This window comes from Ailuropoda melanoleuca, chromosome X, assembly GCF_002007445.2.
Source record: "Ailuropoda melanoleuca isolate Jingjing chromosome X, ASM200744v2, whole genome shotgun sequence".
NCBI classification, from domain to species: Eukaryota; Metazoa; Chordata; class Mammalia; order Carnivora; family Ursidae; genus Ailuropoda; species Ailuropoda melanoleuca.
Window position 1 is genome coordinate 41079594 of NC_048238.1, and position 26887 is coordinate 41106480.

At 53.7% G+C, this 26887-nt stretch overlaps 2 protein-coding genes and 1 long non-coding RNA gene across 12 annotated transcripts; 2 read left to right on the forward strand and 1 right to left on the reverse strand.

Annotated features, from left to right (window-relative positions):
- Positions 1-911: 911 nt before the first annotated feature.
- On the reverse strand, positions 912-14470 carry SLC38A5 (solute carrier family 38 member 5). Of its 3 annotated transcripts, none has more exons than XM_019798103.2 (16): positions 14384-14470; positions 8163-8216; positions 8008-8083; positions 7473-7588; positions 7302-7375; positions 6584-6676; positions 6381-6459; positions 4657-4739; positions 4304-4362; positions 4072-4209; positions 3792-3871; positions 3077-3177; positions 2707-2822; positions 1933-2077; positions 1735-1838; positions 912-1365 (listed from the first exon to the last, which is right to left on the reverse strand). In XM_019798103.2, exons 2-16 carry the CDS (start codon positions 8213-8215, stop codon positions 1264-1266), a joined length of 1419 nt encoding a protein of 472 aa, XP_019653662.1. In that variant the 5' UTR covers position 8216; positions 14384-14470; the 3' UTR covers positions 912-1263. The 3 variants fall into 3 exon arrangements, with proteins under 3 accessions (XP_019653662.1, XP_011221418.1, XP_034505131.1); XM_011223116.3 differs by lacking the exon at positions 14384-14470 and adding an exon at positions 9639-9771; XM_034649240.1 differs by lacking the exon at positions 14384-14470 and adding an exon at positions 8627-8683.
- LOC117797417 lies at positions 11867-14371 on the forward strand. The gene is made up of 3 exons (XR_004622370.1): positions 11867-12262; positions 12462-12539; positions 14030-14371. It is a non-coding gene; the product is annotated as an uncharacterized LOC117797417 (long non-coding RNA).
- A 1767-nt stretch (positions 14471-16237) lies between the features above and the next one.
- Positions 16238-24987, forward strand: FTSJ1 (FtsJ RNA 2'-O-methyltransferase 1). 8 transcript variants are annotated; one of them, XM_019798096.2, is made up of 13 exons: positions 16238-16519; positions 18048-18217; positions 18463-18532; positions 18632-18722; positions 19041-19119; positions 20769-20821; positions 20907-20960; positions 21047-21149; positions 21259-21342; positions 22030-22133; positions 22222-22419; positions 22636-22677; positions 24397-24987. In XM_019798096.2, exons 2-12 carry the CDS (start codon positions 18097-18099, stop codon positions 22666-22668), a joined length of 990 nt encoding a protein of 329 aa, XP_019653655.2. In that variant the 5' UTR covers positions 16238-16519; positions 18048-18096; the 3' UTR covers positions 22669-22677; positions 24397-24987. The 8 variants fall into 8 exon arrangements, with proteins under 8 accessions (XP_019653655.2, XP_019653654.2, XP_002917816.1 ...); XM_019798095.2 differs by having other exon boundaries at positions 18059-18217; XM_002917770.4 differs by having other exon boundaries at positions 18073-18217.
- Positions 24988-26887: the final 1900 nt, after the last annotated feature.

Below are 26887 nucleotides of genomic sequence, written 5' to 3' on the forward strand. Positions count from 1 at the left end.
TCCTTCTGGCCAATCTAGGACCCAGCTCCTAGTCTGCTCGTCAGTGAGGCCTCCCTGACCACCCTCTCACTGCTCCCTGCCCACCCCGACACTCACATCACTTATTTTCCTCATAGTGCATATCTTTTTTTTTTAAGATTGTATTTTTAAGTAATCTCTATACCCAATGGGCTCGAACTCACAACCCCAAGATCAAGAGTCGCATGCTCCACCAACTGAGCCAGCCAGGTGCCCCTCACAGTGTTCATCTTTATCCGAAATGATTGATTTCTTTTCCTCTCTTCTGCTAGATTGAGGATCAGCAAATTTTTCTTCTGGAAAGGGCCAGATCATAAATAGCTGAGGCTTGGTGGGCCACGTGGTCTCTGTTGCAATTCCTCAGCCCTGCTGTACTAACACTAAAGAACCATAAACAATCTGTAAGGGAACACGCATTATCGTGTTCTGGTAGATTTGCAGACACTGCAATTTAAATTTCATCGTTTTTAAGTGTCACAAATTATTCTTCTTTGGATTTTTCTTTTTCCAATCATTTAGAAATGTGCAAACTATTCTTGGCTCAGTGGCCATACAAAGAGACAGCAGGCTCCTGCATTTGGCCTGTGAGTCATGGTTTCCCTACTTTTGTGCTAGAACACCGACTACAGGGATGATTGTCTGCTTGATTCACTGTTGAAACCCCAGAGCCCAAAACAGTGCCTGGCACCCAGGAGGCTCTCAATAGATGTTTCTGGAGTGAGGAAATGAACAGAACAAGGAACTGGGCAGCAAGTTACTGAAGGAGTGGAGGAGTGAGTGAACATTCGAGAGCCGGTTCAGTCCTACACTCAGGGCTTCCGTTTACCCGTGTCTGAACCTAGGCAGGCTTCCCCAAGAAGACTTAGAAAGAGATCAGAAGGCTGAGGCCAGAGTTGCAATTCAACATCTTTATTCTTCCCCTTTAGCTCGAGGGTGATCCTGACAAACAGCTTCTACCAGGAGAGGCAGAAAGGACTGGGCTGGGCGGGGATTCCCCAAGGACCTGGTCTCCTCCTCCCGTGGGGTTGGGTTGGGCTTAGGGCCGTGATCCAAGCTCAGCATCCCTGGGGAGGAAGGAAGTGGACCACTCTGCAACCTCTGTGGCCCCCCCTACCTCTAAGAGCCATGTTAATAGGAACCAGCCACCTCCACACGCCAGGCTTGAGGGACCCTGGAGAGCGGCCCCATCTTCCTCCACATGCACAGGAGCATGCGCACAGGGGCCCAGGGCGGAGCAGGGCAAGGTCAGTGTCCAGACACATGGCTCTGGCCCGTGGCCCAGTTGGCAAACATAAAGCCTAGACTGATCGCCATGAAGAGGACCCCCAGGAGACCAAAACACAGAGCCTGTGGATGAGAAGGAGAGAAGATGGGGCTGGTTGGGTCTCCACACCGGAGCTCCTCCTGGAAACGTTCCTCAAGCCCTCCATCCCCTCCAGAGTGCCCCATTCATTCCTGACCCTCCTGCTCCCTCCCCTTCCTTAACACCAGCCCCTTCCTAAGAATTCTCCATCTTTCTAGAACCCTTCAGAGAGTATTCTTTATCCTCCTTGAAAGTGCTCCTGACCCTCTTCTAATAGCACTCCTTCCATCCGTCTGTAGGACGCTCCCTCTGTCTTTGTAGATCTTGAAAATGTTCCTTTTATCTCGGCCATCCTGGGGTGCTCCCTCCTCAGAATGCTCCCTCTTTCCACAGCCCTCCCCTGGAATGCTCACCTGGATCTTAGGCCAGGAGTAGAGGGGCTCCACCTCAGATGGCACAATGCGGAGGTAGAAGATGCTAGGAAGGATGAAGATGAGGCTGGGGGCTGAGGTGGACCCTGGAGGACAAGCAGGAGGGACAGAAGTCAATGTAAGTTTGGAGTATAAGGCCCATAATAGGTGGGGTCTGGGACTGGGGTTGGGGGTACTGACCAATAACCCCAAAGATATCCCGGATGGTCGGCACGCAAATGACAAGAACATTGACCAAGACAAGCAGGATCAGGGCTATGGCCACATGTCGCGGCCAGCTGAAGTCCCTGCTTGGGAAGAGCAGCTGCTGCAGGGCCCGGCGGATCTGTGGTCAGAGTGGGACACCAGTCAGGGCCCAAGTGCTGCTGCTCCCCTCCGTGTGGTCAGCCAGCCTGAACCCCACCCTCTGAGCATCCCTCTGCACCTCTACCTTCTGAATGAGCCTCCTGCCACCCACTTCTGACAATCCATGCCTGTTCCTTCTGTCTGATCGGCTGTCGATGCCTCTACCTGCTCTCTGAAATCTCTGCCTCGCTCTCCCATCTGCATACCTCTGTCTCCCTCCTGTCTAGTCATCTCACCTCCCAATCGAAGACCCTGGTCCTTCCCACACCTCACTACTTCTGCCTCCACCCTTTCTAAGGGATGCTATCCATCCCCGTCTCTTCATTCTGACTGTTCTCCTCTCTCTGCCTCTCCCCTGTCTGACTATTCCTGCCTCCCTCTTCTGTCTAGCCAGACATCTGGTGCCTCCTCCCTCCAACTGACTACCCCCCCATTCTCTCTGTTCTGCCACCGATGTCCCCTTTCTGTCTGACCATCTCTTTTTGCCTCCTCCCTGCCTCCTCCATCCATCCATCGCTCCTATCTCTGCCCCCCCCCAGCCAAACACCCACACCGACACCCTCCACCCATGTCCGTCCACTCCATGGGCCCCCTCTTGACCCCACGTACAGGGAACAGCACAACTGGTACAGTGAGAGTCACCGCAAGCAGCACCGCCAGGCGCACACAGAGGATGAGCAGGTCCTGCTGGCTGTACATGTGCAACATCTCCGCCTCCACGCTATCTGGGCCATGGGACATGCGACACGGGATGCAGGATGTGGTGGGAGCCCCGGGACCAGGGTCCCGGAAACACACACACATACACACACACACACACACACACACGGCAACAAAATCGACACGTGTGATGTGCACCCTCTCTTTGGAAACTGACAGGTCCAGGGAATGGAGGGAAAGTGCTCAGGCTCCTGCCCCAGCAGTCTGCCCAGTCCCCACTCCAGCTCCCACCCCCAACCCTGGCCCCAGCCCCACTCACTGTAGAAGGTGAGGTATCCAAAGGTTGCTGTGAGCCCATACATGCAGAACATGGCCCCAATGGACACGTTGGCCACGGCCTGCATTCTGTGCTTGGAGGGCCTGAGTCATAGAGGTTATGCAACTGTCATGCCCAGACCCCTGGACTTGGGGCAGGCTGCTCCAATGGAGCCCACACCCTCCAGAGTCCCCCTCCTCCAGAGCTGACGTTCAGCCCGTACACACTGGGATGCCCACCTCTACCTCCCCTGTGTGACTAGCCAAGCCCCCCTCTGTCCATCCATCTCACCCCATATGACCATCTTTGTCTATCTCCTCTGTCTGACCATCTCTGCCTCTCCCTCACCTCTGACCTCCATGCTGTGCCCCGTCTGATCACGAACACATCCCTCCATCATATCCTCCCTGACCCCCCGTTTTGTCCACCTGTAACCCCACTCTCTCTGACCACCCCCACATCCCCATCCCCATCCATGCACGCTACCCCCTCCATCTGATCATTTCCGCCTCCCCACTCTGCCCACTCACACTTTACGGGATGTTGAAAGCAGACTCTTTAAGCCCTAATCAGTAAAAAGTCACCGCCCCCCAAGGCCACCTCAAATCCCTCCCCCGGCATGATCTAGCCACGACCAAGCTACAGTACCAGGACTACGTGAGGGATTGTGAGACATTATGACTATTGCACACCTGTGCCCACTTGCCTGCCCACTCACCGGCAGAGCTCTGTGTAGATGGGCAGCACCTCGGGGTGGCAGACGAAGGCAAAAGCCATAATGGGCACTGTGTAGAACATCTAGGGGAATGGCCCACATGCCCGAGATTAGAACCTCCAGGGGTCTCTCCCCCACCCCTCATCCCCCTGGCCCTACCGTTGCCCTCTGCATCAGACACACGGAAGCCCCCTGATGTCCGACGCCCAGCTCCACCCTAAGCAGAGTAAACTGGAGGACAGGACCAGAGGTGCAAGCTCTCTACACGTGCCCACACACCCACCTGTGAGTCAACGGTGAACATCTGGGCCTCACAGCTTCTGTTGAGCCCCTGGATGGGAAGGCCCTGGGGGTTCTTGCTTTCCACTGCAGTCTCATTGAGACCTACAGCACAGCCAAGCTGGAACTTCTTGTAGATGACCTGGGGGAGGGTAGGGAAATGAGGTCACGGGGAACGCTATGTCCCAGTGTTCCAAACTCTTCACTGTTTTCATGTCCTCCTCCCTCAGACTCACCGAAATGAGGAAAAACAGCATACAGGTCAAAGAGAGACCACTGGTATACCCCAGGTAGCCTGCAAGGGGTAATATACAGAGCCTTAGAAATCAAGGGACGCCCCCCATAGCAACTATCAAAACCTAGTTTGGCCTTTCAGGCTACCTCACCTCAATTAGGCCATGCTTTTGCACAAGCTTTTACTTCTCCCTGGACCCCCTCCCCTCCGTAGCAAACTCCTAGTCATCTGTTAAAGCCCACCTCACACAAGCTCTCCCCTGGTGTTTCACAGCCCTTGAAAATGGGGATTTCCTCAATCTGGCTCCCCTTCTCCAACTCCACTATCCAACGGCCAACACAGGAAGCCTCTTACCCAAGTGTCTCATGAGGGCCAGCGGCAGGATGATGAACACACTGACGATGATGATGAGAAGGTTTCCCTTCAAGAACCAGCCCCTAGGGAGACAGGCCAACACAGTGACTAGCTGTCTGCCAAAGAAAACCGTCAGGCAGACACTCATAGAAGACAGCCGAACAGACGGATTTCTGCCTGCAGTCAGGGGAGATGAGCTGCCGCCTCAGCTGTGAGAAGTCATTCGGGCAGTCATGGTGACAATGGCACAACAGGGTTGACAGAAACAGCCAGACAGGTTATCAGACTGTTAGTCGAACCCTGTCAAAGGGACACAGCTAAGAACACACACACAACCGGCCAAAACTATGCCGTCAGACCCACAAGTGGACGTACAACCAGACAGGCAGACAGGACCCAGGATCAGTGAGACTCCCGCAGTCGAACACACGGTACCAGACACAGAAGTGAGTCCTGACCCCGGTGTGTCTGACGGGTAGAACAACAGTCTGGTGATCTGGTGGTCAGGCAATGGTGCAAAGTCGGACAAGAAGCCAGGAAGACACACAGGTGGTTGTTGGAACAGCTCAAGGTGTGTGTTGAACACCTCAAAGTAGCTGGGCCAACTTGGCCACACAGCCAAAGACCGAAATAGAGGCAAAATCAGCCAGCTCTCGTTGGAACCAAGCTCGAAGAAAGAGTGGGATCTGTACAGATATTGGAAGGGGGTGCCTAGGCAAGACAGTAAATAGAGGACCGGCTGAAAAACTGCTCGTTTGTTCAAAAGAACTCTATTAATTGCCTATGTTCCAGGCACTCACACACTATCTCATACACACAATTACACAGAAATAAACCGGCAGAGCACCGTTGGCCATATAGCTGCTGGCAGCTAATTATAATAATTAGACACGCCTAGTCACACAGATTGTCAGCTACCTAAATGGTTTCAGAATCAAACCGAAGATCTAAGAGGATACACAGAGTCTGCCATCATATACAAACAACCGAACACATTCAGCCACCAGGTGGATCGAAAATCAAACATACCGTCAACGAGATGCACACTCAGAACAGTGGTCAAACACACACGGTTGGAACCATAGTACAGAGGACATACACTCACAGCTGAGGATCACACGCACGCACACACAGAGCCGGAGGGAACTTGCCAGAAAACATGGCTGCCAAATTAAACAGAGATGGGAGTCTACTGGCACATGCAGCTGGAGCAAATCACATATACAGAGTTGGCACCCGAGTACACCGGACGCTCACGCTTACAGCCAGACAGATTTCGCCAGCCTGAGGGACCCTGAATCCAACGGAATCGGCTGGACGGGGAAAAGTCAGAGTAAGCAAATGTCAGACACACATGGGTGGAATCACAGCACACAGGACCCAGCTGTAGTCAGCTGCTGTACAGCTAGCCAGAGAATCCGCCCGTACAAGAGTCCCAAACCAAATCCACAGAGCTTAGGTCTAGGTGTGTGCAGTCCCACGGTCAGCATCGGAGTAGACTGGACATACGCAGTCAGCTAGCAGACAGAATCAGGCAGAACGCCGGTCCCCCAAATCAACACGTGGTCTACTAGGTAGAGCAACGGTCGCACATTCTGTTGGCCTTACGGTCTGAGCACACGGGCCTGCCCGGCAGTCTCAGAACACCTGGGAGTCAGCTGGGCACAGAGTTGAAGACAGCAGCCAGACCCGCAGGCCAGAGCCAAGGGGTGTTGCTCACTCACCCCTCGGGGTCCATGTCCAAGAAGGTGCCGATAACCAGGGGGAGTTCGGATTTGATGATGAACAGGTAACTGGACATGGCTGGTGCAGGTGGGGGGAGGTATAAGCAGAAGGATTCCCCTCATCCCCCCAGCCCAGCCTGAGGAAGCCCACCCCACCCCGCCCTCTTCCCCCAAGCTGATCCCCCACCTCCCAGAGTCCTCACCCCCAACATTGTGCAGACAGATCACCGCAGCCACCACTACCTTCCCCGCAGGCCCCAGCGCCCTCTGTCCCAGCTGCTCATAGGCTCGGATGCCTGGGGTAGGGAGACAGGAGGGAATGAGCTGTGGGTCCAGGAATCCAGGCAGGGGTGAGGGGGTGCGGGGGGGGCGAGGGTCAGGGAGCTGAGGAGCTGGGGCTTGGGGTAATTGGGTCTGATTGATGGATGCTGGAGGTGAGGGTTAAGCAGTTCGGGGTGGGCTTGAGGTGGAGCCCGGGCGGTGGGATCTGTGATGGGGAGAAGGTTGGGGGCTGGAGGTGGGTAGTGCGTAGTGGGTGTCTTGGGGTTGTGGGGCTGGCTTCCACAATTAGGGGGAGCTGGAGACTGAGGAGCGGGGGGGTTAGAAGCGGAGCGTAGTAATCAGGTTGTGCAGAGGGTCTGAGAAATGAGGTTTGATGCCAGACCGAGGGGTGAGGGGTGAGGACTGGGAGCTGGGGATGTGGGAGCTCAGTTAAGTTCTGAGGGCCAACGTGCAGTCTGAGAGCTGGGGTCCAGGGAGTTCAGGATGGGGTCTGGGGTGCTGGGTCCAAGATCTGGGGTACAGTATGTTCAGTGTGATACGTTCCGAGTCTAGGGTTTAGGTTGATGTCAAGGGTCTCAGGTCAGAGGGGGTGGGTCCAGAGTCTGGGGTTCAAGATACAGGTCAAGCTCCAGGCCTTACCTACAACGCCAGCACAGGTCAGCAGGAGATGGATGGAGTATGAAGAGAGAAGCGCAATGCATAACAACAGGGCCCTGCGGCAGATGGCACAGCTCAGACTTGGCCCCCAGGCCTCACGCTTGCCCCCTACAGCACCCCTGCCCCGCCCCCTGCGGGCTGCCCAGGACTCACAGGAAGAAGAGGACCCCTGTGTGGGCCATGGCATAGGCCAGTCCCAAGATGCCGCTGCCCATGATGGCGTTGCTGAGATTGAACACTGACATTCCAAACGATGTCTTCCCTTCGAACTGCAGAGAAGGGGCGAGGCCCAGGTACACATGGGGAGGGAGACCAGGTGAGGAGACCAGGGCTGGGGCCCAGGAAAGACTAGGGGAGAAGTGACTGCGGCGGGGAGAAGCCCAGAAAGGGGCCGTAGGACGGAGGCTAGGAAGGAACCGGAGTTGAAGCCAGGGAGGAACCTGGAAAACCAAGAGCTAGGAAGGAAGAGGTCGGAGAAACTTCGGAGGGGAGCAGCTGGAAGTGGAGAGGAACAGGGGAGGGTGGAGCAGCCACCAGAGGCCAAACAGCTAGGGAGGGGAGCAGCTGGGGACCGGGAGCGGCTGGGGCAGGAAATAGCTAGGCAGGGAAGCCCTGGGAAGAGGGAACAGTAGGGGAAGAGATGAGCTGGGCAAGGTGCAGCTGGGACAGACCCTGTGAGGTCACTCACATCCATGAACTCGATTGGCTTCCTCCCAGGAGCAGGAGGATGGCTGGGTAGGAAACCCTCACGTTCCTGCCTGTAGCTGGAGAGGGCAGAGAAATCCGGGCTGGTGAGAGGGTAATCCTGACCCCTGACCTGGTCCCCGTGGGTCCCTGACTCACCCCAGAGCATCCGCAGGGAGGGCTCCGTTCATCTTGGGATCCTGCAGTTCCATGCTGTGGGCAGAGAAATGGGAGCAAGGGATCAGAGGTGGAGCAGGGGGGCTACAAGGTGGGGGGAGTGAGACGAAGAGGGTAGGGAGTCAGATAGAGACAGATGGAGAACCGGAGAAATGGAGATGAGGCAAGGCGAACAGGGGCAGAAGGATGAGAGAGACGAGGAGGTAAATGGAGAGACTCGAAGACAACAGTGAGAGGGCGATGGAGGAAAAGATGGGAGTCAGAGAAGGGAATCGGAGGGGGAGAGATGCCAACAGTTACTCAGACAAGCAGAAAAAGAGGGCAGCGAGAGACAAATAGAGGGGGAGGGGGGAGAGAGATTGAGAAAGAGAGAGAAAGAGACCCCACAGCGGACGAGACGGCCATCTGAAGCTGGGAGAGTCTGTCCTCCCAGACCCCACACTCACCCAGTCTCTCTTGCTGCCTCTTTCCTTGCCGGCCCCCCGCACCCCCCCCTCCCCACCCTCACCGCTTAGCCAAGCCTCTCACTCCTTACAGGGACACGTGTCGGCCGGCTGCCCCACCCCTCCTAACGCCCCCTACCCCCCTCCTCCCAGCCTGGGCCCCGAGCCTGAGCCCGGAGCTGATGCAACCTGTTGAAGGAGCTGGAGGTGGGGGGGGGCGGGCTTGTAGACCCTAGCCCCCTCCAAGCTGGAAACTGCTCTCTGCCACAACTCCTGAATATCCTCCCTAGAGGCCAAAGGCAATTCCCCAAACTGAGCCTCCTTCCAGGGACACAGGGACCCAGGGATTCCCATTTAATCCCCCTTTTAGGGATTAGAGAAGAATTTTTCTGGGGCCCCTGTCAGTTTTACTAAACATTCGTTCTCCTGGCAGAAGTAACTTTAGAGACACTTCCAGACTTAAGCTCCTCCCTGGTCTTGGGGTGTCTCGGGAACCTGCCCTGAGCCCTAACTTCCCCTCCTGAGGATGAACTATCTCTGAGACCTTCATCTAAAGCCCCCTCCCAGGGCCTGATGCGTTTCTTGGGGTGGGGGTGCTCCGCAATCCCTAAGCGAGCCTGGAGCCCCTGTCTTCTGTATGGAGTGTTTCCGAAGAAACCCCCAGCCCAGAGCTCACTTCCTGGGAGTGCGGTATCTCAGAAACCCCCATTCAAGGTCCCCATCATTGCTAAAAGTGCCTCTGGGAAACCCCCTCCCCAAGCCCTGGAAAGGGGACGCCTCTCAAGGAGCCCCATCCTCCGTCACGAACACTCTTCTGGAGACCCTCTCCCACTTCTGAACTCACTTCCTGGGAGCAAGGCACCAAAAGGAGTCCCCCTCCCATTCAATTCCCCGCTAGCGCTAAAAAGGTCTCCAGGGAACCCCCCTCGAGGTTCCCCCGGGAAACCGCTCCCGGGATCCCCACTCGTGCCTCGGGGTTCCCGGGGCCCCACCCCGGCCAGCGCCCCCTCCTCACCTCCCTGCTCCTCTCAGCTCCCGAAGCGGCAGTAACTCGCTAGGGCTCTGAGACCCCACGGCCGGCGCGGCTCCCCCTCCGCGGACCCTGCCCCCGCCCCGCCCTGCAGCCAATCAGCTCCGCCGCGCTTGCTAGGTGGCTAATCAGCGCAGCCCGAGCCGCATCTGGCCCGCGGATTATTTTTTTTTCTGGGAAGAACTTTTAATTTTAATTCAGTTTCCCTCCATCTGGCTCTGGGCGGAGGAAAGGGGGTGGGGGAGGAGGGCGCTTCTCTCCTTCACCTGGACCCACGTGGAGAGAGACAGAGGTGTGTGGGGGCCTCGAGTGGGGGGCGGAGGTGGACAGAAAGATTGAGGGAATCGATCCACACCTAGAGAGAGCGAGGGACAGGCAGGCAGAGGCAACTGACAGAGATCGGACACACATCGGGGAGGGACAGACGGAGGGAAAAAATGCAGAGAGGAGAGACGGAGATCGGAAGAGAAACAATCACAAAATAGAGATAGGCAGGAGAAACAACACAAAGACAGACGACAGGAGTACAGAAAGTTGTGGAGGAGCGGGAGATAGGCAGAGGGGCAGTCGGAGGGAGAAAGAGAGGTACAGACAGACTCAGAGACGGGGTAGGCCCATGGAAGCATCTGGAGGAAGGCAACAGGCAGTCAGGCCCAGTAATAAGCAGGAGAGACAACTGGCAGATAGACAGGTGGGCACAGCCAGACACATCCCAGAGATTGGGAACAGACACACCAGCCCTGAGAGACAAGGGGACAGAGGGAGTGGTTGAGGCAGGGAGACACCTAGAGGGACAGATGACAATAGGCCAGCAGAGGCCGATTCAGGCAGAGAGGCAGACAGGGTGGATGGACAGGCCTGGAAACAGCAGGGGGACAGGTACAGGGCTAGGCAGAGCCAGGCCACTATAGACTGACCTCAGATAGACAGATAGATAGCCTGGCCTAGCCAAAAACGGACCCTAGATCATGGGGGTCCCCAGAGAGAGGCGGGGAGGCATTTGTGGTTGAGTGGGGGGTGTGGATCTACACTGCCTGCAAACAAGGCACGCCCTAAAGCCCTGGACCCCAGCCCAGGCATTGGGTGGGGCCTGTCCACACCCTAACTGAGGAGCCCCGCTGTCTGTGTGTCTGCCTTATATGTGGGTCCGTCCGTGTGCTCCCATCCAAGCATGTGACAAGCATGTCTGTCCCAGGCAAGGCATGTGTCTCCTGCACAGAGTCAGGCGGATGGGACTTGGGGTCCGGGCCCAACTTCAACCGGGCTACTTTAGGTCCTGGTGGACAAGAGGCCTCTGTCCGGGCCTCTTCACCCTCCTGCCCACCCCCTACAGGGAGCAGAGAATTCCCGGAAAGGCCAGGGGCTGGCTGGGGCTTCAAAGCTAGCCTAGATGCTCCCACCCTACCCGCAGTCAGTCGGAGGAGGGTAAGGGACGGGGCGTTTACTTCCCCACAGCAGGAGAGAGCCTCCTGCAGGCTCAGCGGTCACAACCGCATCCAGGGCTCAGAACTGGAGGCCGACTCGCCACTGCCCCCACAGAGGTACGCACTTGTGCACAGACTCACAGACACACGCGGAGAGCACGGCCTGACATGGGAACACACAGAGGCGGCACCCGGAGGGCCTGGGCCCTGGGGCTGTCACATACTCAGCTGCACCGAATGACTTCCCATGACCAGGTAGCATCACCCACAGCCTCTGGTTGCAACCAGAGAACACAGACCGACACAGGACAGGCCCACGCCGATTTCCAGCCACTCCAGACTCACGGCCATCATCGCCCACGAACTCAACAGCCCTACCCCGGAGAGCCAACGGACGCGTCACACACAGACTCACAGCTGCACACGGAGCACACAAATGGGATTTCATACAGCTGACATCAGATGGGGGCCCAGTGTCTCTCGTACAGATGATTCCGGCTTCAGACAATCCTGAAGGCCTGTGTCCAGATTCAGGCTCTGTAATGATACCTCTGTGCATGTGAACTCACGTGTGAACGCGTGACCCCATGTGATCACACAGGGCTCTCCCATCACAGAGAGGGGCATTCACGGGCAGACACGAGAGTACGGAGAAGCTGCAGTCACAGACACACACACCATCTCACTCGAGCAGATGGCCGCACACAGCCATGAACACACACAGCTGTTCACAAATCCAGTCAGAAGACACGTGCAGGGAGCGTGTTATAAATACACAATAAATACGGGTGCATGGACAGGAAGAGCAGGGATGCAGAGAGGGCACTTAACTATCGTGACAAAGAGGAAGTCCCGAAAATACATCTCAACCTGCATGAAGACAAAGCAAAGGGACCAGAGAGGACACATAGAGTGGCCCCAAGAGAAACACCCATAAGGCGCGCGCACACACACACACACAGTGGCTCACCACCGCCAGACACAAATAGGGGGCAGAGAAGGACAGACAGACGCAGGAGACACGCACATCCGGGCAAAACACATAAACACACTTAGCACCCATGAGCTTTACACCCATGGGACACACAGACCCAACCCCGTACAGATGAACTGCAGAAGCAGACGGCAGCAACGCACGCAGTTGCCACAAGTGAACGGGCAGTCGTAGACACAAGATACAACCAGGTAAGTTACACCAGAAAATACGGGTGGAGCTCACATACGTGTGTTTGTGGCTGAGAACACGTACAGGCAGATGCGATGCATTGAGGACATCCAAATACACACACACACACACACACACACACACACACACACACTCCCCTTGTCTATCCTGGCCTATTCTGAAGTCTCTCTCCTCTCGTTTTCTCCTCCTCCCCCGCAGAGCCATTACACATCTGTGCCACAGGCCAGCCAGGGAAAGAGACACCTGTTGCCAGAGGCCTTGGCCTGCATGGCTATGGTATGTGTGTTGGGGGGGGCGAGGGGTAGAGGGCTAGGCAGGTGTCTAGATTTCAAGTAGAAGCGTCCTGTCCGAAGAACAGTGTACCTTGGACAAAAAACAGATGCCCCCATCCACCACATCGCAGCAGCAGCTTCCTGCCCTGATCATTCCCCTGCCTTCCCAGGGTCTTCTCCAGCCTGCCGACATTGCCTAGGGCCAGGCCACCAGGGACACAGCAGGTGCTCAATAAATGCCTCGTATCAAGGGTCATAGTATCATCATTTTTATTTTTATTTCTGCCAAGTGACCTCTTCTAGGGGAGGGATGAACCTTCATCCAGCCCCGCGCCCCAGAGCTTTGCTAAGATTCAGGGCAAATGGCAAGCGTTCAACATATGCTGGTAGGAGGAAAAACAAAGGGAAAGTGAAATCTGGCTGCGGAGGGAGGGCAGCTCACTTTAGAAGGAACAGATGTCTTTAAGCTTGACCGAGGCCTTGAGTCTGTGCCAGGGATAAGAATGCTTTGTTAGTTCATCGAAGTAAGGTCCTTTTGCGAGGTCATTTAAGGCTTTTGTGGGTTCGGTAGAGCAGACCCTGGTGTGACATTTGGGATTCCGATCGAGTCTATTTAGAAATCGGTTTGGGTTCCTGTCGGTTCGTATAAGCAGATCCCTGCTTTTCATTAAAACAGGTCACTGCCCAGCAGCCTTCAGGGGAGGGAGCCCCAGAGCAAAGCAGTTAACAGCGTGAGCTTTCCCAGCTCTGCCACTTACTAGCTGTGTGGCCTGGAGCAAGTTCTGAAACCTCGGGGTCTCCGCTTCCCCCAGGGCAGAATAACACCGCTCTCTTAGGGCCCCTGGGAAGACTGAAGGAATTAATACAGGTAAAGCAGTTAGAACAATGCCCAACCCACCGTGATTGCTCAATAACACGCTTGTGAAAGGAATTAATGAATTCTTCTCGGCCTGTGAAAGCAACCTCCCGCTGGGCTGCATTTAGGATTCTAATCTCTCCTTTCATGCAGGCTCCCCACTGAGAGACTCTTCCGTCCCTCAAAGCAGCCCCTGGGCAGCAAGGCTTTTTGAGTCTGTGTCTGGTCCCCCGCACCTGGACCACCCCCGTCTTTCCCTCCCCCGGTGAGATGCCCTCCGCGGTCCGGAGCTGGCCTGGCAGCTCCCCACTCCTTGACCTCTTCAGGAGGCTGAGGGGAGGACACCTTTACACTCAGTGGGGTGCCGGGTGGGAGCTGCAGGCCGACACCCTACTTCGGGAAAAGCCTGGGGAGTTCAGAGCCTGGATTCTGTCCCCCAATTCCCCCAGCCCTGCTGGAGGAAGCAAGTTGCTTTGCAAAAAATTAAACATCCTCTTTGTGAGAGGCAAGAAAACAGGACGTGGGAAGCATCCCACAGGGTGAACATGGGCCCCCAATGCCTGGCACCCCCTCCTCTCTGTGGAGCAGCAGCCAGGTGGCTTGAACCCTTGCTTTCTCACACTTGCTCACCTCTGCAGGGGAGCCGTGTTCCCACCGCCCCCACGAGACCCTGGAGCGCTGCTGACCGGCCCTTGCTTCCTCCCCGGCTCTGAGGGACTCCTCCGGGAAGTGCTTCTCTTCCTGTCGTTGCCCGTCTGTCTACACCTCCCAGGGCCCCCGAATAAGTACAGAATGCACCACTGAGGAAAGAGTAAAGGAACAAAGCAACAAAAGGGTGGATTCGACAAACGTCTGCGGAACGCCACCTGTGTGCCGGCTCTGTTCTAGGGCCGGGAGGCAGCAGCGAACAAGACAGAACAAAATTCCTGCCTAGTGAAGCTCGTTATTTCTAAGGAATGATGAATCAATCTTTCAATTCTTTGAATACTCACCAGGCTTGTTCTGACTTCAGGGTCTTTGCACTCGGTGTTGTCTGTGCCTGGAATGCTCTTCCTCCAAATATTCCTAGGGTGCGTTTTCCCTTTAGGTCTCAGCTCAAACGCCACCTCCTCAGAGAAGTCTTCCCTGACTATACTGTCTAAAAGAGCAACTCTAGGGCCCCTGGGTGGCTCAGGCAGTTAAACGTCTGCCTTCAGTCGGGGTCATGATCCCGGGGTCCTGGGATTGAGCACCGTCTAGGGTTCCCTGCTCTGCGGGGAGTCTGCTTCTCCCCCTCCCTTTTCCCTCCCCCTGCTTGTGCGCCGAGCTCTCTCTCTCAAATAAATGAATAAAATCTTTTAAAAAAATAAAAAAAGAGCAACTCAACCCCTCTGTTACTCTTCATCTCTTTCACCCTACTTTATTATTCTTCATAGCTTTTATCACAACCTGACGTAACATTATATATTTATGCATGTAATAGTATGTTTAATTTAGCACAGTTACTGTAGTAAGTAAATGCATATCGATACCAGTATATTTATATATATCAGTACATACACTTAAATATTATATGCATAAGATATGTGTATTTTATATATACACTATACAAAATGCATAAATATATTATATTTTTCTTATATTTACATGTAACAGTATATTTATATTTATTTCATTTCTTACTAATATATAACCTATACACACTAGTGAATATTATACATCACTACATTTCTACATAATCACATACATACTAAGCAGCTAATGGAATATATAGCCTCCCTATATACCTATAAACTGGGGATACAGTAACTACTTCATATGGTTGTTATTGGGATTAAAATGAGTTCAGGGAAAGAATCCAGCAGTGCAGTGGAGCCTCACACAGGTTGGCAGACTGCTTGTTCAATTTTCAGGAATTTCGTGAACCAGTCATTAAACAGCTATTATTTAAAATGAAATAATATAAACTTACAATTCAATAAATTAGACTATTTAAAAGGTGATACTCCAAACTCGTCACTTCCTGATTATTGTACTACATTTCGCTATTCTCTGTGCTCTTAAGGTCATTTACCCCTATTTGAACGGTATAGTAGAAACGCTACATAATGGTGCACTACTGCATCTCTTCCGAACTCGGTTTTCCGTGACTACACGTGGGTAATTTAAAATCTGACAAGATGAAGGTATGGAAACCATGGAAAATCGGCAAATGTGAGAACTCAGCGTTTCCTCCCCACGTCCCTTACCCCCCGCCCAAAGAACCGGTTGTTAGCCATTTACCAGGGCACTTAGCATGGGTGCTTGGCACGGTAAACGCTTTAATGAATGTTTCCATTACTGTATTTACTTGTGCACCGGGTCGCGATGCAGTCTTTTCCAGGGGGTCGAAGTTAAAAATGTTTGAAGAACACAGAATTACAAAAGGACTGACACTGTGCTGAACTACACCTATTTAAATCCTCCCAAGAACTCTGTGAAGCTGTACTACTTATTATCCCCATTTTACAGAGGGAGAAACTGAAGTTCTGAAAGGGTACAACTCAAACAACGCTACCAGGTAGCAGAAGTGGATGCGAATTTTGCCACGGACCGGCTTCCGTGCGCTAGCGCACTTCATTAACGCACTTTCCTAACTCTCACGTTCCCGACCGTAGCTGTAATTTCACTTCGCGGCACGCGTAAAATGAATGGGTTCCGCCGGCCCGTTCCGTCTTGGGAAATGTCCCCAGTGAACACGCCCGTCCAAAAAAGGAGGGGCGGGGAGTAAATCGATCTTAGTCTCGGAACAAAAGAACAGTTCTCACGCCTCGCGACATTTCAGCCGCGCGGCGCGCGACTTCAGCAGCTCGGTCGGCCCCGTTGCATGCTGGGAACGGCAGTCCGCGAGGTCGACTACGTCGACACAAGATGACGGGGACTCACGTTGTACGTTCAGGTCGGGTCCGCGCCGTGCTGGAGCCTTCGCGGTCCACGATGACAGGCTCGCCACGCTGCGGGAGCCCGTAGGCATGCGCGACAGGCTTTCGGACTGACTGAGAACACACGCTGAAGCCTTACGATTTCTGGCGGGTCTGCGCTCTCGCCGAGGCTCGGGCTGCTCACGGACCGGTCTCCTCGTCTCCCTTCTGCCCACTCTGAAAGCTAAGGTAGGCTGTGGGGCGCGGAGGACGGGGGTCCAGGCCGAGACGGTTGAGGCACACCCGCGCTGTCCCGCCGGCGAGGGAAGGAGGGAAGTTCGCCTTCCGTGCTGCAGCCGCGTAGTCTGGGTGGCTGGTGCCGCCTGGGCTCAGACCCAAGGTTTGTCTGTGGAAGGGAACCGCTGTGTGGGCTGGACTGGGAGGGGGGTGCATGGGTCCAGATATCGGCGGAGCCTCCTTGAATGGGGTCTGGTGGTCCCAGTGGGGACATGGGCTTTGAGGTAATGATGCGAGATTGGGAGCATGGCCAGAGGGCTGTTAATGGGACAGGGGCTGGGTCGCATGAAAGTACTGGAGGTCTGATGGGCGTGCTATTCGGCGAATCGAGGGGGGCTAATAGGAGTGTTTAGTCAACGTGTTGGTGGGGGCCGGGGGTGTGTTCACTGATGAATGAAGGGGTGGTAGAATGGGCAACTAGAAAGAAGGTAATGGGAGGCGGATGGGGGTGTGATCCCTGGGGGACTGTTGAGGTATGATATTGAACAAGTTAACGAAGAGCGGTGGGACAATAGTAAACCAAAGGATAATGGTGAAGCTATGGAGGGAATAATAGAGGCCAGTGGGAGTCGTGATCAAGGAACTAAGGGGGAGAGTGATCGAAAAAAAGTGAATGAGAAGTGTGTTGTCGTCAAAGGGTTGGGGGGTCATGGCGTGATAATTGAGGAGTTAATAGGAACAGAGTGAGCAAAGAGAGGGTAATAATAAGCTGCTGGGGTGTGATCACCAAGTGATTATTGAGAGGGCAAGGTGGGCATTGAGGGAGAATGGGGAACTGATGTGTGATCAGGGATTAACGTGTGGTAATGAAGGGGGCTAATGGTGAGATCAGTGAGGGATCAGTTGGAGGGTTGAGTTAATGGGAGCTGATAAATCATAGTAATTGAGAGCTTAATGGGGAGCTAATAGGCCATGATCCTCTACGCATTAAATGGAGGTTGGTAAGGCTGTAGTAATAAAGGAGTTAGTGGGGGCCTAATCATTTATTAATGGGGAATGGGGTGGGGAGCGATTAAGGGGGCGAGGAGTACCATGAGCTAGTATTAGGATTAAGGGGGTGAGAGCAAGGCTGATGGGGGTGTATGAATTTAGGGGCCATGGAGAGAGCGGGGAGATGGTCAGTGAGATGTGAATGGGGGTGAGGTGGGTGAGTGTCACAGGGCTTGATGTGTGGAGTATGGGTGGCAACAGTGGGAGGTCCACAGGGTCAGTAATGGGTCATCTATAAGTGTTGGGTTTGGGGATCTGTGGGGGTGAGTGGGGGAGTCTGTGGAGTGAGCAGGGCGGGTTCTGTGGGGTGAGCAGTGAAGCCTTACAGCTCAGTGATGGAGTCCCTCAGGTCTGTGAGGTCAGTGGGGTCAGGGACTGGGCTCCACTTTCCCCATCTGCTGAGTGCGCTGTCATGGGGGTGCTGGGGGTTTTGTGTGGTTCTCGCTGCCCTGCAGACGTAGGTGGAAGCCCACTCACCCACCTGATACAGGGCAGCATCAGCTTACTGTTGGCAGGTCCCTGGGCAAACAGCGTGTGAGATGGGACGGACATCAAAGGACAAGCGGGATGTCTACTACCGCCTGGCCAAGGAGAATGGCTGGCGTGCCCGCAGTGCCTTCAAGCTGCTGCAACTCGACGAGGAATTCCACCTCTTCCAAGGTCCCCACCTGGCGGTCGAGTCACTAGGGGATGGGGTGGGCAAAGGGGATAGACAAGTGGGCCGTTTCGGCAGAGCTTCCTGTGGTAGGTGGGCTGACTTGGAGGGTCTTTGGGGCAGGTAACTTGAAAGGAGTTGGGCATAGGTAGATGTGGGTGCTCCCCCAAGGGAGAGGGGTGAACTTGGCAGGGCTCAGGGTTGGAGAGGTGGGTGCAACTGACCATGACACCTTCCTGTGTGTTCTCAGGCGTGACACGGGCAGTTGACCTGTGTGCAGCCCCAGGCAGCTGGAGCCAGGTGCTGAGCCAGAAAATTGGGTGAGTGTGGGGTCCCAGATGGGGCAGCCGGGAGGGCAGGCCAGGTCAGGGATGAGCCAGGAGTGACAACTGGGCTGACATGGGCCATGTTGTCCACAGGGGCCAGGGTTCTGGCCATGTGGTGGCTGTGGACCTTCAGGCTATGGCTCCGTTACCAGGTGTGTTACAGATCCAAGGGGACATCACCCAGGTAAGAGTGCGGCTGGGGGTGTTGGGGTGTATCCTGGGCGAGAGCCCCTCCAAACCTGGCAGCTACGGAAAGTGGAAGAGAAAGAGAGAGAGTAACAGAATCTGAGAGAATGTAACAGTGGAGAAACAGAGCCAGCTGGTCGTCATCTCAGAGAGCCAAAATTCATGGGACTGGGTCCCCAGAGATGAGCCCAGTCTTAGACTGGCAAAGCCTGAGGGTTTGGCTGACCCAGGATTGCTGGCTAAGGCCATGGGCAGGTGGGGTTAGAGGGCTGCGGACGGGGCGCCTGGGACCACTCATCTTCCCTCTCTTCCACAGCTGTCCACTGCCAAGGAGATCATCCAGCACTTTGAGGGCTGCCCAGCGGACCTAGTGGTGTGCGACGGGGCTCCTGATGGTAAACAGCAGGGGTCGGGAGGCCAGGCGGGAGCCCTGCGTGTGTCCTTCTCTGTGGCTCCTACATCTGTTGGCTTCTTTCTTTCTTTCTTTCTTTCTTTTTTAGAGAGGTGGGGGCAGAGGGAAAGGGAAAATCTTAAACAGGCACCACACCCAGCACGGGACGTGGGGCTCGATCTCATGACCCTGAGATCATGACCTGAGCCGAAATCAAGAGTCGGACACTGAACCGACTGAGCCACCCAGCGCCCTCTGTTGGCTTCTTTCACCACTTCAGCTACTCCCTGCCTCCCCTCTGCTCTCAGCTGTCCCCCACATCTAGCAGTTTCTCCCTACCCCTGTTTCCTGGCCTCTGCCTCTGTCTCCTCTGTCTCCATACCCCACCATTTTGGTTTGGGCTGTTATCTACCCTTCCCTTTACTCATCTCTCATCTGCAACTGTCCGTTTCTGTGGTGCTTTTCATTCATACTTTTAGGTCAACTGTTCACTTGGTGCACATTTATGGAGCATTTGTGTGTCGAGCACTGTTCTTCAAGTGGGGAAAACATTTGTGAATAAAATTCTACTAATCTGACCTCAGACCTGATGTTCTAGTGGGAGCAGAGGGAAAAGAAACAAATGATGGAGTGACATAGCATGTGAAGAGATGATAGGTACCATGAGGGAAATCAGTAGAAAGGAGAAGGAGACAGGGAGTACCCATTGGAATTTTGAGTAAAGTGGAAAGGAAGGCCCCCATGACCTCAGCACAAAGACCTAAAAGAGGCCAGGGGCATATCTGGAGAACAAACAGTGGAGGCAAAGGGACCAGCCAGTGCAAAGGCCCTGAGGTGGGAGGATATGTGGCATGTGTGAGGAACCGCGAGGATATCTGTGTGGTTGGACCACAGTGAGTGGGGGAGAGTGGTAGGAGGGGAGGTTAGAGAGGTGTGGGGGGGCGCAGATCCTTGTGTGGGTCCTTGTGGGCCACTGTGAGCACTGTGGCTTTTTCCCTGAGATGAGAGCTCAGAGAAAACCGTGAGTGGGTTGTGAGCAGAGGAGGGCCATGCCTGACTGAGCTTGTGACCGGACCCCTCTGGCTGCTGTGAGCTGTGTGAGGGGCGAGGGTGGGAGGAGGAGGCCACGGCAGTAGCCTAGGCCAGTGGTGATGGGGTGGCGGTGGCGGAGATGAGAGAGGATTGATCCAGGAGATCTTCTGCAAGTACAGCCGACGGGACTTGCTAGTGCTCGAGCATGGGTGTGAGGAGAGAACGGAGGGTGTTTTGGCTGGAACAACTGGAAGGATCAGATAGCATGGAGAAGGTGGTGTAAGGGGAGAGGTTTGAGCGGGATGGTCAGGAGTCTGGTCTTGGACATGTTGAGTCTGAGATGTCAGAGTCTAATCTGTGAGTCAGGCGCTCAGAAGAGCAGTCTGGGTTGGAGATAAGAAATTATAATAATGATACTTGTGTATAAGGTTGTTTTGAAAATTAAAATGAGTTCCTAAGGGTTAGGAGCCCAGAACACGCATCCAGTTGGCAGAGAGTAATTTGCACGCAGAACCTTAGAAGTAAGAGAGCCTGGGGAATGTCTGTGGCCTCCCGACCTGTCTGGGACAAGGAGACAGCCAGAACCGAATGGCCCCCCTAACGCTGTTCCTCTTGCCGCAGTAACTGGCCTCCACGATGTTGATGAGTATATGCAGGCCCAGCTCCTCCTAGCCGTGAGTAACCTTGGCTGCCCCTGCCTCAGTTTGGACCCCTCGTGCCTGTCTCCACCTCAGCCTTAGCCATTTGTCCTGCCCACAGGCTCTCAACATTGCTACACACGTCTTGAAGCCAGGAGGCTGCTTTGTAGCCAAGGTAAGCCTTGGAGAACCTGGCGAGGGGTGAAGAGGGGTCGTCCAGGGCCGCCCTCGTGCCTGCATTGCTGTCTGCTCGCCCTACAGATCTTCCGAGGCCGGGATGTCACCCTGATCTACAGCCAGCTGCGTGTCTTCTTCTCCAGCGTGCTGTGTGCCAAGCCCAGGAGCAGCCGCAACTCCAGCATAGGTCAGTGGGGCGGAAGGGCCAGGCCGGCCGATGCGGGTCTCGGGGACGCATCCTGTGCGGGGGCGGGGCGGAGGTCACAGTTGCCCCTCACTCCACCTTCCACCCACAGAGGCCTTCGCTGTCTGTCAGGGTTATGACCCCCCTGAAGGCTTCCTTCCGGACCTGACCAAACCCCTGCTGGACCACTCTTACGGTGAGAGCCAGAGCCCTGGGCCCCTGCAGGGGAGACTGTGCCCCCTTCTGGGATTTATGTCTCAGGAGGGCCTTCGGCCCCACCCTTTGGTGGAAACTTACCCTCTGTGGAACTTCTGTCCCAAGATGACCCTTAGCCCCACCCTCTGGTGGAAGTTCCACCCCTGTACGGATGTTTCGCCCAGGAGGATCTTTGTCCCTGTCCTCTAATGGGAGGATCTTTGTCCCCGTCCTCTAATGGTTATTCTCATCCCAAGTCCTGCCCCAGGGGAGATTCCACCCACCTAAGATGCTAGCCTGGGAAGACTCGGTCAAGCCCCCAGGGGGATACTCCACCCCTGCATGGGAATTTTGCCCCGAGAGAGTCTTTAGCCTGGGCCCTAGTGGGAAAAGGCACAGAGCCTATTCTTAAGGTGAGCACCCTTGAGTGAGACAGGGTTCAGGCAGCATATGGTAGAATGGCAGGTGAACATAAGGTGCTGCGTGAGAAAAGCAGGGGAGGGGAATGTACTAGAACAGGTGATCATGGAGGGCCTCCCTGAGGAGCTGATCTGAACCAAATAAAGGATTTCTTGTGGAGGAGCTGGTAGATACATGGGGAGGACTCCGTACCCTTGCTCTATGCAGGAGTCCCGACTGGTCCCAGGCATCCCGGCCCTGTCCTGTCTTATTTCTCCCTGCTTGTCAGATCCAGATTTCAACCAATTGGATGGTCCCACTCGCATCATTGTGCCATTTGTGACCTGTGGGGACCTGAGCTCCTATGATTCGGACCGCAGTTACCCACTAGATGTGAGTGCCCAACCAACAGTATGCGCGGAGAGGGACGCTGTCCTAGGTTCCCAGGTCCTCACTGTCCTCCCACCCTGTGTCCCTGCAGCTAGAGGACGGCTCAGAGTACAAGTATACTCCACCCACGCAGCCCCCCATCTCGCCACCGTACCAGGAGGCCTGCACGTTGAAGAAGAAAGGGCGGCTGGCCAAGGAGATCCGTCCGCAGGACTGCCCCATCAGCACAGTGGACACGTTGTCCCAACCCCTGGCTGCTCCACAGCGCCACACCCTACTGGCCTCTGAGGTCTGGAAACATGTGGCCCAGGGCCATCAGTGCCCTTTCTCAGAGCCCACATGACCCCCTCTTAGTGCACCCTCTTCCCCCAAATCACGTGGTCTCTGGGGCCAAAACACTCCTCTCTGCCTCCCAGTAGCTGTAAAAAATCAGTGGGCAAGACCAAGGATAATGAGTGGAAAAGCTTAGGCAAGTATCTGAGTCATTTTTCTTTTTCTTGGGTAGGCGGAAGACAATGAAATGAATTGTTCACCTTAATACATTCAGGTAAATTTGCCTTTTTATCTAACAGTTTGATTAAAGGGTACCTTTAAGAAAAAGCTCAGAAAAATTTCGCCTTCGAAATTTTCACATCAGATTTCCATCAGCCAGCCATTACTAAGTACCTGATGTCACGTGCCGGGACCTGCTTTAAGCATTTTACGTGTTGAGGCATTCAGTAAATGTTTATTAAGCATGTGCTGGGCTCTGTTCTAGGTTGGGAGATAGAGCAGGGAACAAAACAAGCAAATATCCTGGCCCTTTCTAGGTTGAGAAAGAGGTAATAAACAGAAGCAGCTTATGGATGCAGGAGTTTCTATACACAGAACACAGAGACACGCTGTATATACACAGACATACACATACACATTTATAGCTTGTGTGTCACAATATATAGCTTGAATTATGACATATCGTGTATATACACAGGTATGTTATATATATATGTATATGTAAAGGTAATAAGGGATAAGAAAAAATTTTTTTTAATAAAGTAGGGTAAAGAGAATCAGGAATTCCAGGGGTGGCAGTTTGCAGTTTTTAGAAGAGTCGTCAAGGAAGGGCTCACTGAGGTAATGTTTGAGCAAAGACCTGAAGGAGCTCAGGGAAGGCGTGTGCGTGTTCATCTAGGGGAACGGCGTTCCGCAGAGACGGAATAGCGAACACAAAGACCCTGGGCAGAACCATGCCTGGTTTGTGAGGGAGCCGTGAGGGGCCCGTTTGCCTCTAGCAGAGTGGGCTGAACCTATCTGTGCTGGAGGACTTGTCATCCTCAGGAAGTCATGTCAGAGAAAGTCCCTTTTTGACAATGGCTTAGCAGGTTTTTTAGACCAAGTCTTCCATTAAAAAAAGAAGGAAGAAAGATCCCTTTTAAAAAATGAAATGGTGAATCACGGTGGGAAAAATTATTTACAGCCCCTATATATAGTATCCTTGATACTAAAAAGCTCCTATAAATCAGTAGGGAAAGGAAAATAGGAGAATGACTAACAAGCACATGAAAAGCTGCTTCTCAGGGAAATGCCAGCTAACACTGAGATGATTGGCGTTACTAAGTGTCTGGAAGGGTGTGCAACAATAGGAACCCTCCGCTACACGGATGGCAACAGAAAATGGTGTGGCCCCTGTGGGACATTGTTAGGTATTGTCTAAAGCTGCATGTATGCCAGTTCCACTCCTAAGAAAAAAGGTACTAGAATTCCTCGCCAGCACTGTTTGTACCCCCAAACTAGATAGAGCCCAAGCATCCACTGACTGCAGAATGGGTCGTTAAATCCTGGTGTATTCACGGTGGAGAATTACACAGCAAGGAGAATGAACGTCCTACAGTTATAAAAAAGTAACATCTTCGTGTCACTCCTTAAACTGAATGTACATAAAACATACGTAGGGGTTGTGTATTTTTCTGTATGTTACGGTTCACAATAGAAGTAGGGGGGAAAAGTCACAAAAATGTTAGTACCAGGGCGCCTGGGTGGCTCAGTCGGAGAAGCGTCTGCCTTCAGCTCGGGTCATGATCCCGGGGTCCTGGGATCGAGCCCTGCATCGGGCTCCCTGCTCAGTAGGGAGCCTGCTTCTCCCTCTCCCTCTGCCAGCTCTCCTGCTTGTGCTCTCTCTCTCTGTGAAATAAAATCTTTAAAAAAAAATGTTAGTACCTGAGTGAACAATGATTACAGTAGAAGAAAGTGGGAAAATGTGTTTTTAAAACTTTGTCCTTGACTTTAGGTAGCTGGCAGTCTGATACATCTCGGAAGCCGTTTGCTGTCAGGAAAGCGAGAGCCTGCGTTGATGAACTGGTTTTCAAGAATCTCATCAACGGGTCCTGAACATCCCCGCCCGGAGCGGGGACCCGCAGCAACCACCAGGAACACAGCAAGGAGAGCAAGCCGCAGGATGCCTGCCTGCTCCCCAGGGCGCGTTCTTGAGCCAGGCCTTGCCTCCTCTCAGTCTTTCCAAAGGTGTCCTGATTTTGTCTAGAATTGACCCCCCAAACAGGGGTTCTTAACCTGGATAGAAATCAGGGGTATCTGCAAACCTGATGGAGGAAAATATTACATCTTTATTTTCACTAATAGAACTGAAATTTCACGAGTAGAACTGAAATTTAGCTTTATTCCCCAATACGAATGCTGGCAACAAATCACGGTAGTTAAGAGCAGTGCTCGTTAGCCTTCCACCAATACAAATCCGTTACTTTTTATGTCCCATTACGGTTTTTGCAGACATCTTGAAATAATGTTCACATTTGTCACTACTTTGAATTATAGAGGATCTTATAATTTGATGTACTAATAAAAAAGTCCATATATTACTGTATCCCTGTGTTGTTTCCTTTTAATATATATAGTAATATATGTTCTCATTAAGACTTTTAAAGATTTTATCCATTTGAGAGAGCGAGAGTGTCGGGGTGGGGAGGGGCAGAGGGAAAGGGAGAGGCGGACTCACCGCTGAGCAGGGAACCTGATGCAGGGCTCAATCCCAGGACCCCGAGACCACGACCCGAGCCAAAGACAGACACCCAACCAACTGAGCCACCTGGATGCCCCAAGATCTACTCTCTTGGAGCCTTTCAAATATACAATATTGATAACCATAGTCACAATGCAGTACATTACAACCCTGGATTTATTTATAACTCGAAGTTTGTACCTTTTCTGTTATTAAAGGTTTTATTTATTCACTTAACACAAGCAGAGGGGAGGGGCAGAGGCAGAGGGAGAAGCAGACTCCCCACCGAGCAGGGAGCACAATGTGGGACTCGATCCCAGGACCCTGGGGTTATGACCTGAGCCAAAGGCAGACGCTTCACCGACTGAGCCACCCAGGTGCCCCTCCTGGATCTTTAGAAACACACTCTCTGTCTACACCTCAGTTCAGTGACTTGAGGACCACCCACATCCCAGTTGGTAACCCTAGATGTTTCTGTACCTGACTATGTGAACCTAGGAGTGTCCGTATTGAGTCTACAATGAGGGATGTTGGTGGGGGGAGGGGGGCACACTACAGAATGTTAAACCAGGAGTCTTCTCGCCCAAGCAGTGCGACCCCAGAAATGTATGACAGAAGTATCCGCACAAAAGCCTATGTGACCACGGGGGTGTCCACACCCATTACCATGCAGATTCAAGATGTCCACACTAGAGTCTGAGGCCCCAGGAATATACCACTAAATCTCCAGGAGTATAAACACATCAGCCTTTGGGACCAAGCGAGTCTCCGCATCTCAGGCTCCATGTCCCTCAGTGTGTCTGCCCCGATCTGTGTGACATCCGACATACACCCACGCAGGCCCTGTGATGGGAGCAGGGGCCCAATCCCCAGACTGTGTGACCCAGCGATGGCCACACCCCTGAATGTGTGGCCCAGGAAGGACCAGCCTAACCCAGGCTCAGTCTCTGACTTTGGGAACACCCTGTCTGGCCCCGAGTGGGGATACCCCAGCCTTACAACTCCAGGAGCATCATACCCTTCTAGGTGATCCCGGAATTCTCCATACCAAAGTCAATGTGTCCGCAGAGGCATGTGTACCCCATACCATGTATCCCCAGGTGACCATTTACCTTAGTCTGGGTATTTCCACCCCAGTCTGTGCTGACAGTTTATTTTTCCAGGCCGTGACCCGAGGCTTTCCATAACCCAGTCTGTGTTGTCTCAAAAGTGTACACGCCCCAGTCAGTTTGACCACTAGTTTGTCAGTTCCTTAGCTGGTGTGACAACAATGGGCGTCCCTTCCCCAGTCTGTGTGACCTCAGGGGTTACCACACCTCAGTCGTTGTCACCCCAGGGGCGTCTATAACACAGTTCTTGTGACCACAGGAGTAAATGCACTCCAGTCTGTGTGAAACCTGCTGTAGTCAAAAACAGTCTGTGAGCCTCTGAGTGTCCAGATCGCAAAGCTTGTCACCACAGAGTTGTGAAAACTCCAGTCTATTTGACCACAGGAAGTGCCCCCCACCGAGTATATTAGCCTGAGGCAGCGCCCACACTCCAGCGACCTCACCAATGGCCGTATGTCAGCCTTTGTCACCACAGGAGTGTCCCCCCTCTCTGTGTGACCCCAGGAATCTCCAGACCCCCACGTGTGTCCTCGGGAGCACACCCCTCATCTGTGTTACTGCGGAGTTGTTCACACCCCAGTCTGTCACCATGGGCTTTCCACCTCCCCACTCAATGTCCCGTAGGAGCGATCATTCCTCAGAATTTGAAATGCCAG